The 13337-nt window shown below is 17.1% G+C and overlaps 1 protein-coding gene across 3 annotated transcripts in view; it reads left to right on the top strand.

Annotated features, from left to right (window-relative positions):
• The first annotated feature begins 7344 nt into the window (after positions 1-7344).
• Positions 7345-13337, top strand: part of LOC122713639 (putative phosphatidate phosphatase) — a 141138-nt gene continuing 135145 nt past the window's right edge. For all 3 annotated transcript variants that reach the window (XM_043934274.1, XM_043934275.1, XM_043934276.1), the window contains exon 1: positions 7345-7709. In XM_043934274.1, the coding sequence (XP_043790209.1) occupies positions 7646-7709 (64 nt within the window). In that variant the 5' untranslated portion in view covers positions 7345-7645. The remainder of the gene's footprint in view (positions 7710-13337) is intronic.

Genomic DNA, 13337 nt, shown 5'->3' with positions numbered 1-13337 from the left:
TTTTAAACTTTTTATGTATTTTTTATTTGATTTTTACACTTATTAATATTTTGAAGCTTTCTATATCAGGAATAAGAAGAATATTCTATGTATATTCGTATTTTTTTTCTGTAATTAATAATATTTAATAATTTATGATAATGCATTAATTATAGTCCATATATTTATTTGTATAATATTTCACAAAACTATTAATAATTATTAATAATATATAATAATTATTTTCATATTTTATCATCATATAATTCAAAAATTATTTATATATTTTATAGTCATGCTTCTTAATTAAATTTTGTATATAATATATAAGTAAAGGCTAACACAAAAATAAATTTTTAATTTTAGATAAATCAATTATATTGGAAAATAATATGAATAATATTACTATTTTAATAATATACTATTTTAATAAATATTAGTAATTTATTATATTATTTATACATTAATTTGTATATTTTTAAAATTCAACATTCAATTGTAACAACAAATCGATATATAATATATATCGATTATATAATAGTAATATAATTAATAAAATAATAATAATATAATTAATGAATAATAATAATAATAACATAATTATTTTCGTGTAGTAATAATGATAAAAGTTTGACTTATAAAGATAAAAAATTTGATACATTTTGATTTAAAATCAGATTATTTTAAATTCTAATTGCAGATGTAAAATAATATAATTAAATATATGTAATACATTAAAATAAATTTATATATTTCGTTTATAAAAATTTCCATGATAAAACAAAAGAGACAATTTCACAGAATTTTCTGTGAATTTTCGAACAATGTACTTTTCGAACAATGTAAATCCGATTGTAAATAATTTTGTATTCTATTTATAAGACTAATTAGAATATTATTAATTAGAATAAAAATTAGTAGAAACATAAATAAAATGTGATTGTTATTATAAATGATAATCGACGAATTGTATTTATATCTTTATGTATAAATTATGTGTAATTAATTTTTCATACATATAATCATCATTAATTAAAAAATACTATACTATCAAAGTAGTTAGTTTTTGATACTTAAAGTATTTATGTTTTTAGATTTCCAAATTTATGTATATTTATATTTGTGAATCAGAATAAGATTGAATCTCTGAAAAATTAATAAATTTTATTAAATCGATTTATTAACAGTATTCTCTTATGTATCATAAATATTTATCATAAAATTCTCAAGTATGGTAAAAATGACTAATGATTAAATTTCTACTTTAATTGTTAATTAAAGATTAATTTTTACTTCTACTTTAATTATTAACTTCAATTTAAGAGTATATGCATTTCAACATCTATTACTTGAATAATTGATCCATAATTAATTATTGAAATTCTTTCTGTAGTGATATTGACATTTTATATTAATTTTTTTTAAACATTTTTGACTTATTTTTAATATTGTTTACGAAATCGAAATTGATGTTAAAATCATAAAAATGACTATAGACTAATAGTTATTAAAATGATAATCAATTTAAATTGGGTTTGTATTTTTTTTTAATTTCTTTTTTAAGTTTTCGATTAATTAATATGAATAATCATGATTGATAGACAATTAGTTAATTATATATTCAATATTTAATCAATGTTTAATGTAAATAAAATTAATCTCATTTGCCCTCATTGTTTTTATTTTTAATAATATTATGAAAAATATTAAAATAATATTTTGATTTTTTTAATAATTAATTCTCTTTAATCAATATATAATTAACGAATATTTTAATCAATTTGATTAATTGAATCTTCGATATTTCAATAGTTAAATTCTTTTAATTGTAAATATTAATCAATTAACGAAAATAAAAATTTTATTTATATATATAAAAAAATTATATTTATATAATCGATTAATGTATTATTATTAATGTTCAATTTTATTAATAAGTTTATTATGAATATGAATAATACTTAAATATCATATAACAGGTGATATAACAGGTAACATTTTATGTAAATTAATATATTGGAAATAATGATATTACAAATCTACAAAAATTAACAAAAAAAAAAAAATTAATTTAGAATAAAATAACTTGAATGTTTCACAATTGAATATTTCGTAATAACTTTTTTAAAATTTTTTTTTAAAAATTCTTTTTTATTAATTACTAAATTGTTTAAATTCTTTAAATTATTTTAATATTCAATATTTAATGAAATTGTTTAATATTGATCTTGATGTCGTTCTAAATATTTTAGATAAATTACTAAATTTTAAATATGAACTCTCATGTGAATCTAATGAACTTGCGTTTTTATGTAGAGTTTGAAATTCTATAAATAAAAAGAATCAAATAATAATTTTAAAACTATATAGATTTCTATAAATCAAATGCGATTAAAAAAAGCGATTAATAATTAATATTTTCACTTTTAGAAACATTTTATCAATAATTGATTTCATATATTAATTCAATACGAAAATTAAAAAATTATTATATCCTATTTTACTATTAGAAATGTTTTTTTTTTCGAATTCTTTTTATTATTTTTTTTATATTATAATAAATTAATAATATTATTAATTTATAATTTCAGTTAAAATTATATTATAAAACTAACTCTAATATTTTGAATCAAGGATATAACAGTGAGTTAGATTTAAATTACATAATTTTATATTTCATTTTAATTTATATTATAGAAGATATTTTTAAAATTATGATACAATTGAAAAAGGAATGATTTCTGATATAAAAATGAATTGAAAATATATCTTTTTATTTCATTTTTTTATTTATATTTTATATAAATATACACAAATGACATTGATTAGCCAAAAGATTGAATAAAGATTGCGTCTAAGTGCACATGTATGCAATAAATAAGCCAATTTTCATATTTGATTTTTTTTGAAAAATGGATTATTATGAAAGTTTTAATATATTTTCGATTTATTTTATTTTTATGAAATTACTTTGTTTTCGATTGTATCATCAATTTCAAAAATATTCTATAAAATTATATTGAAACTATTACTTATCATAATAATATATATACATATATATATAGCATATATATCATGAAAGATATGAAGTACAGTATGTGAACAATTAATTCTCTGTAATGACACGTGATTTGAATATATTTAAATATGAAAATATTTAATATAATGAAATATATTTAAATATTTATATTCTTTCTTTTATTTTTTTATTATTATATCTTATTATTATATCTTATTAGTTTGTCATTATATTACTAATACTATATGATTTATTTATAATGATCATTAATTTTTATATTTCAAATATAATAATGATTGATTATTAGAATTTTTTCTTTTTATAAGCAAAAAAAATTCTGTTTATAGTCTATATAATCTATACAATTTATATGTTAAAAAAATTAATTATTATTATTAACTTTTTATAAATCATGTTATGATTTTACATATTATTATTGTCAATTTTGTTTGAATCTTTCGTTATAAAAGTTGAATTCTTCGAATAAAATAAAATTAAATTAAATTATTGTTTTATTTCATTTGCAATATAATAAATTTTATAATGAAATGTCTCTGTGATTTCGATATGAAAAAGATTATTATTAAAAGCACAATTATTTTTATATTATAATAACGATATATATAAATATATGTTTTTGTGCGAATTTTAGTTAGGTTAAATTAATTTAAATTAAATTATGATAAGTGAATGGAAGAAATATTTGAAAATTAAAAACACTAATCATTATTAACATTAATCATCATTGTAATAACTTCGATGCAATTACAAACATAATTTAATTTGTTGCAAATATTATATCAGGTATTAAGGTAAACAGGATAAATGGTAAACAGAAATTTAAAAAGGCAAACATCCATCCAAGATATGTTTTTTTTAATTGAAAAAATATCGATAGATCTACAATTGCAATTCATTTGCAATCAAGCAATTATTACAAAATAATCAAGTAATTATTACAAATCATCAAAGAATAATATTCTTTTATGTAAATCTAATGAAATATAATAAAGAAAATTTGTTTTCTAATTCTTTGCAAAAAATCACTAATATACTTATATTTTTTCATTAAGCTTTAACGAATGACATTTTGTTTATAAGAATCATTCATACATAATGTATATAATGAAATCTATCCAAATTAAATTTATGTCTGTTGACCTAAATTAAGATTATTATAAGTAGCTCGCGAAATAAATATCTAGAAAATGTGCGCTCATTTATTTAATTTTCTCAATTTGCAATATAATAAATTTTATAATGAAGTGTCTCTGTGATTTCGATATGAAAAACATTATAAAAGCATAATTATTTTTATATTTATGATATATATGATAGCAAAAGAAAATAAGCTAGTAAAGTTTATGCTTCCTTTAAACAATATTTATTTTTACCTCCATATTTTTTCTGTAATCTTATCTTTTTTCACTTTATAGAATATCCTGATTATATCTGTATATATTATGACTATTATATGTATTAGTACTGTTACAGATAAAAATAGTTTGGGATAATGACCTTATTTCATGAGTTTTGGGATTCTGTAATTTTTGAAAATTTTCTAAATTTTTCAAAATCAAGAATAATGTGATTTCCATTTTTCAAATTCTCAGACTTTAGTCGAGAATTAACAATTAATATATCTTAAAATAATTCAATCATTCTATAATAATTATATCAAAACAATAATTTCTTTTTATATCAAATATTATGAATATGTAGATATTATTATAGATTATATATAGAACAATTTTTTTATGGAATATCATTTTTAAAAGGAATGAAATTAATCCTTAAAATATTAATATTATTTTCTTTTTTTTTTATATTCGTTATAATTTCGTAATAAAGTAAATTTCAATAAGATAAAATAGAACAAAATTTTGAATTATAAAATAATTTTAATATTCTATTTTAATTTGTTATAAAAAATATTTTTAAATAATATATAAAATATGAAATCATATATAAAATATGAAAAAAGTAATTAAAATTTAAGAATTAATCTCACGCATTCAAAGAGATTTTTTTGTTAAAAATAAATTGTTCTATGCATAATCCTTATACTTACATTATACTTACATATATATAAATTTTTATTAAAATCAAATTTTTAAGATTGATAAGTTTTCTTGTAAGATAGGATATATATTTGTGATTAACTATAACTATTTTTTTGTTTGAATTGATATTAGAATGCAGAATTTTAGATTAAATTAAGAATATTAAATTGAAATGATTGAATAGAAAAATAAAAATAGTAAATTTCTTTGTAATATTGATAAAAATGGTGATAATTAATATTATAAATTAATTGTAATAATAAATAAATTAGTTTTTAACTTTTTAATAAAAATTTTTGAAAGAATCTATAATCAAGTGATCCATCCTTGAGAAGGTATGAAATCATTTTTTTTTAAACAAATGAAGCAAATTAAATCGTATCAAATAAATTGAATATACGGTTTTGTAGATAAATCTTTAGAAAAAAATCATTAGATAATGAGTGAAAAATTAATAAATGATAATTTTATTTCTTGTAACATAGACATTGTTTTTTAAATTCTTTCATTTAGTACATTCAATACATTATAGAGATTATTATAAAAAATTTTAAATTGTAAAAAAATGAATAAAAATGGATATAATTTTAATAAGTAATTTGGCAATGAATTTAATTAAGAAATAAGTAATAGAAAAAATTTATTAAGATATAATGAAATAGTAAGAAAAAAAGAGTAAAGAAAAGAAAATCTAAAATATAAAAATATATCTTACTTATATATATATAACAGAAATTCATTAATAATTTCTTAAGAATAATAGACTTTAATTTTTAAAAAATAAAATTGTAACATAAAATAACATGATATAATATATAGCAGACTTTTATGTTTCGATTCTTAATTTCAATGAAAATTGAAATATTGAAATATAATTGCTAATAAGATTGTTTTTTTTTTATTTTTTCCTTTATTAATTATATTAATTAATATGAAATTTTCAATTGATTTAATCAATTATTTTTTATACATCTTAAATAAATTAATTTTTCCATAAATAAGTTTCTATTATAAAAATATTACAAAGATAAATACTATCATAAAGATAAATAATTTAAATCGATTTTAATATTAATAAAATAAAGAAATTTTTGTAATATTTTTATAATATTTATTTTCTTTTTGTATTATTATTTATTTATTTTTTTATTTCTACAATATTTATATATTTGTTTTTACAAATAGATCTATTTATTTTAATTCCTTTAGATGTTTTTTTTTAATATTGTGAATAATTATAAATTTATTCAAAATTTTTATAATTTTCACAAGAATCAGAAAAATTTTTATAATTTATGTTAAATTTTAAAAAAGTTTTATTTATTTCTATAATGCAATACGAATTATAGAAAAGTGAAGAAAAGCAATATTTTTTATAAATATAAAATCTCATAGATTTACTATGAGATTTTATTAGAGATTATATTAGACTATAGACTATAAGACTATATTACATTTCTTATATTTGTTATTAATTTAATTTAAAATAACTTATTTTTAGATTTTTTATATATAAATATAAATATAAATATAATTTTTTATATATAAATTTCATTTAAATATAAATAAATAAAAATATAAATTGTATTTATTGATTAAATTTTAAATAAAAAAATTCCAGATTATCAATACAAATTTAGAAATTAATATTTAAAATATTATATATACTACAAATGCGAATAAAATTATTATTAAATACTTTATGATTAATATATTTTTTCTAAGTTACATATGTAAATATATATAAGAAATAATATATGAAATATAAATATATTTAGAAATTTTATTAATTTTGTAAATTTTTAAATCATTATGAATAAATATAATAATATGTTTTAATATATTTCTATTTAAAATTTAATTTTTTTTTTTAGTTTACTCATCTAAATAAAAATAAAGATCTTATCAAATATCACATTTCTTCAAAAATCTATAGAGAGAATTTCTTTTTCTCAGAATTTCTTTTTCTCATATCAATATCAACTAATTTTTTTCGAATAAATGATTTTATATAATACTATATGTAAATAATATTGTGTATTCTACTGATAAAAATTATAATATTTGATTACATATGTCAGAAATATAAATGGCAACTATTGTTCGCTAAAATAAAATAACATAATTGAAAGGTGAATGTTCATTCATATTTCATAGAAGAGACTTATATTTCATGTTTGTTTCATGTTACAATGAGCACCCATTATTAAACTACGGACTGTGATTCAGGCTGGGCAGGCACGTGCGTCGTATGCGCGGATGAAGTAGTGGAGCGCAGCGCAGCCGCAGTCGTCGTTCGGATCTCGATCGGGTCGGTTCTGTAAAGTGTTCGTAGGTAGATTCGCGAGCACTAGTTCAAGCATCGTTTAGTCCATTCCGAACCGTTGATAGGGATGGTCTTTTTCTTAATTTTTCTATATGATTATACATAATATAATTTTCTTTTGTATATTTATCCACTTTTTTTGCAATCGTATGTGTTTATCGATTGTTCATTCATTCGTCTTTTTAAGATATTAACGAAACAGAAAGTGAAAAGACAGAGAAAAAAAGAAAAAGTAATATTATCACAATTCGAATCATCATGGATAGATCATCGAAAATGATTCTACGAAAAATTATTATAGATTTTGTATGCATTTTTATTGGTAAGTGAATTAATATATTTCATTAAATGCATTTATGTAACATACGCGAACGAATGTTTCTGCAATTCATAGTATGAGTGGTAACTGCCGCGAGAGATTTCTTTGTATTCGTGTTAGAAGGGTACGATGAACGATGATTACGTTATATCGGGCGGCTGTCAGATTGACAGTCGAGGCGCCGCACGCGGCCTGTTTGATCTCTATACAAATTAACCTTTAAATTGGCAGGTGCTTGCTTCGTTGAGGATATTGTTACCAATAGTGTGTTATCTTTATGTTTGTAAATTCTCACGTTGTAATTAATTTAGTTATATATTTTATTCGATAAAACTACGAATTGTTTTCTAAAGTAGAATGTTCGTTATGCATATCGAAAAGTTATTATTTAAGAGCTTCCAGGAATATATACTTATTGAGATTTTTATTGCACGATCATCTAACATATTCTTCTAACGTAAATTAGATGAACCTAAACAAACCAAAAAATAAACTAAAAAAAATAATGTGATACTAATAGTAGTTTTTATGTTTGTAAAAGAAGTTTTTAATCAGGATTTTTTGCAAACTTTTATGTATTTTTACATGTTATTTGAATTAAACGAATTCTTTAAAGATTTGTTATTTAATTTGAACGAAATGTATAGATTGTTTGATAAAATAATTTGAATTTTTAAATATGAAATTTTTGAATTTTGATGATGAAATTAAAATGATTAAAAAATATTGTTTAATTTATCGTGATAAATATGATGTATGTATAATACTTTTTAGCTCGATCGATTTAATGTGAGAAGTAGTGACACGGTTTTGTTTAACGGGCTATCTAGTACACTGCAGTTATTTAAATGTTCTTTTTTTTTGAAAATTTAATATTTAATATGAAAAAAAATCAATAGATTTAAAGATTTTTTTAATAATTGGTATATCATAACATTTTTGACAAATAATATAATTTTTTCAATATTCTTTAGTTAACAAATATAAAATTATGAGAATTTTTTTTAATAAAAAAAAAAATCAAAATTAATTTGAATAATTTGAATAAATCATTATAAAAATATTTTTAAAAGTTAAAAAATTTTATCTTTTTTATTCATTAATTATAATTTATATATTTTAATAGTTTTAATTTTTTAATTATAAAATTACATTTATCTTTTAGAATTTTTAAATTTGTTTCTTGAAATCTCGATAAAAATAATATAAAACAACTATCATTTTTAAAAAAAATTGATTTTATATATTTATACGTATAAATTTAAAAAAAATGTATATATCAATTATATATATTAATTATATATTAATTAAAAAATGTATATAATACTATTTTTATTAAATGAATTAAATGAAAATTTTTCGTCCATAATAATATAGAGAATAAAATGAATAAATTAATAATTTGCAATCATATCAGTTATTATTTTACTTATTTTTGCTTTATTACAATTCAATATTTTATTAATAAAACAAAATTATTTTCTAATTCATTATTATTATTTCATTTCAATATTAATATTATTCACATTTTTTTAATTATTTAATACAAATTTCAATAATTTAATTTTTAATTTAAAGATTTAAGTACAAAATTATAACATTATATAATATAATGTAATTCATTTATTAAAAATATAAAAATATGAATTTGATTAAAAATTCATTGAAAAAAAATTGATTAATATTTTAAATGAATTCTATTAAAAAAAATAAAAGATATTTAAATTTAAAATATTTGAGAATAATTTAATATTTTATTAACATATATTTATATAACATATATTTATATAATATATTTTTATTTAAAATGATATAAAATAATTAATAAATTAATACGTTAATAAATATATTTTCCAATATTTTCAATTATATAATTTATATGTAAATATATAATATATAAAAAAAATTTAAAAATAAAAAGAAAAAATGAACTGAGAACAAATATTTCGATAGATATATTCAAAATAATTTTAATTATTAATCTTCCTAAAATTGTAAAAAAAACAAATAAACTTTTATAATGATTTTATTTTTTTCTATCAATGAGTATCATAGGTACCCAAATAATATATTTGTAACATATTGTAACTCTATTGTTTTGAATAGAATGATTTTTTCGAAAGTCTTATTTAAAATTCTATTTTTTTCGAATTTATTTCGATGTTGCAATATCATGTATAAAATATATTAAAATAAATTAAAAGTTGAAGAAAAAATTTGTAGTAAATCTGGAGATGTAAATACATGAATCAAAATACATGAATTTTATATATATTATATATTATTATTTATATATTATGTACATATTACATATTATATGTAATATAATATTATGTACATATTATATATAATATTATTATTATAAATTAATAAATATACATATCTAACATAAATATTGCAAAACTGATAAATAAACATTATATTATAGTTGAATATTAAATGACGTAAAAAAAAACATAATAAAGAAAAGTATTTGTAATCGTGATATTTAAAAATTTTTTGTTTATACATGAATTACATATAATATACATTGAATTACTTGATTATAAATGATTTTATGAAATAAATAATAAAAATGATTGGTATTAATTAATTAAAAAATATTTCTTTATTTAATTCTATTTATAATATAATTTATATTTATAATAATGTTATAAATTATAGTGTAATGATTCGTATTTTTTTATATAGGTAATGAAAAAATAAAAGTTATATCGATTAATTGCACATATTTTTTTATAATTGAACTTTTACAAATAATATAATATATATTTTAATAAAATACATTATAAAAAAAATAAAGTTTTAATAAAAAATTAAAAAAAAATTCCTTTATATTTTCATATTTATATCGACGTACCTATTTGTCTGAAATAAAATTTATTACTGAAAACGATATTTATTGCTGTCTACTTTAACCGTCATCTTTTATAGTTATTCGAGTCGATGTAAAAGTTAAAAATGAGCAAAATTTATAATTATTTAATTTTTCATTATAAAAAGAAAAAAAAACAAAAAAGAAAAAATTTGTGTTATATATTTTAAAATATATGAATATAACATAAATTGGATAATCAACAATATTATAAAAATTAGAACAGATATTTTGGAAATCTGTTTTCTTTCAAATTATATAGAATGTTTTTGAATTGGTCATATCGAGAAAAAATTCGAAAATATATACATACATACATACATATATATATATATAAATCGAAAAGAAATGATATATATATATATATATATATATATATATAAGTCGAAAAGAAATGATATGAAAAATTTGCCAAAAACATGTATGCTTACATTTTTGATAGATATTATTATAGTAATGATATATTCAAATTTATTATATTACATTTAAAAATTAAGTGATATTCATTTTTTCTTCATTTTAATAATTGAAACAAGCATTTGTTTTATCATTTGTTAATTGGTAAATTTAACTTCATTCAAATGCTCTACAAATGCTTTCAAGTTCGATAGATTATATTTAAACATAAAAAAGCAATTAAATGATTTCATAGAGCAATAATTATTATTGAATTTAAGAGGTCATTTTTTTTAATTGAATAATACATTTTAATGAATAAAATTTAGAAATTTTAGTTTTAATTTTAGAAATTTATTTTACATTAACATTTGAAGTTATATGTTTTTAAAACTGTCCTTTTATCGATGTTTATATGTGACAAATCAATGATTATATAGATAAGATGTATTGATGTAGTGAAAAATATGCCACACTGCATTAATTCCACTGCATTAATTCCACTAGATTGTAAATAATGCAGATTCCTAATCTTTCTACTTTTATGCATTTCAACTGAGATATTAATTGCTAATTAAATTTTTATTTGAAATTGATTTACAATGCCTTTTTATATCCTTTTAAAAATTTTCAATTTTATTGATCCTTGGATGCGAAACATTCGCTATAAAGAAACTAACAATATAGAAATAAAATCAAATAAATATAATAAATATAAATATTCATAAGAATATATTTTATGTAAAGTCAAAATAAAATTATTTAAAGTCTCAATATTGAATTTAAAAAAAAAATTTATAAAACAAATAATAAGAAATAATGTTTACGTTTAAAAATTATTGATATTAATTAACTAGAAAATGTTTATCTATTTATAATGCATACATATTACAATTCGATTGAAATATTAACGATAGAGAAAATAATATCAATTATATAATAATAATAATAATCCTATAATAATAATTTTTCATAATTAATTTAATTATTAATTATTTATTAAATTAATAATTAATTTAATTATTAAATTATGAAAATAATTATCTTTTTATTTTCTATAAAAAATTTTTACGATATAATATCTTTTCAATATAAAATAGTAGTTTTAATATTTATAAAAATATTAAATATAAGAAACTAGATTTTTTAAAATAAATAATAAAATAATAAAATAAGACAACTTATTCGGAACACCGAAAAAATTATACAAATTGTTTTTATTTCGACTTAATAAGTTCATTTTAAATAAAGCTATACAATTTCAAAGATTTTTTTTTTTTGTTAGTATCAAAGTTATAAAATTTTATTTTTAAAATCTTAGTTTTAATTCAGCTTTCTATATATTTTTCTTATGCTGTTTGTATATATCATATTTTTTAATGCCAAGTTTTGCAAATCGTGAGTATGATTCATGAACTAGTAGTAAAAGGGCAAAGACAAAAAAATTTTTCGATAAAGAGAAACATGGCAAATCACAAGGGAATCACAGATACAGATGAAAATCAAATAATACAAAAATGAGTATTATTCGCGGCAAAAAGTAGGCCGAGGGCATTTTCACCTTGAAAGTTGCTCACAGGTGTCTGTTTGTTCCATCTTTGTTTGTTATGTTTGTTTTCGCATTCAACATGTGAATAAGCTTTAAAATTGTGCAAGTTACTTCATTTTTCTTCTTTTTTATTTCTTTTTTTATTAAATCGTTAAATATAAAATGGCATAACATAAAATCTTTATTTTAAATGAGATTGAAGTTTATTTTTAAAAATGTGAAAAAGAGAGTTCTGAAAGAATCATGAATATGTTAATGTTTATCGAGTTATGAAAGAATTGAATATTTAAAGTTGTTTTTAAAAATGTTTGAGTTTAAGTATGTATTGTATTGATATATGTACATAAAATTTTACTTGATTGTTTTTATTAAATCTAGGATTTAATAATCCGATCTAAAATTAAAAAAAAAAATCGAATTTTAAGCTTTAATAGTTTCTTGTTTAGTGATTGTTTTAAAATAAATTATTATTGAGTAAAATATCTGAAAAAAAAAATAAAAGATTTATTTTAAATTTAAAATATAGAAAGAAAAATTATACTAATGTGTAAATTTTTTAGGTTTATGTAATGTGTATATTTTTTAGGAATTATTATTCGTGATTTAAATTTTTTTAAATTTTTTATAATTTTTGTTATCTAATTAATGTCATCATTTAGCTTAAGTTTATAAAATCAAAAATAATTCCTTAGAATTCAAGAAGTTGGTACGATTAATAACAATAATTATTATTCAAATAAAGTTTAATGGAACCGAAATTATTTTAATAGTTTTAATATTATCTAATTTTGAAGAAACAATATTTCACATA

The sequence above is a fragment of the Apis laboriosa genome, unplaced genomic scaffold (genome assembly GCF_014066325.1).
Source record: "Apis laboriosa isolate Shangri-la unplaced genomic scaffold, ASM1406632v1 scaffold25_cov139, whole genome shotgun sequence".
In the NCBI taxonomy this organism is placed as follows: Eukaryota; Metazoa; Arthropoda; class Insecta; order Hymenoptera; family Apidae; genus Apis; species Apis laboriosa.
The sequence above is the reverse complement of the archived record's forward strand: the minus strand, read 5'-3'. Positions and strand labels throughout refer to the sequence as shown.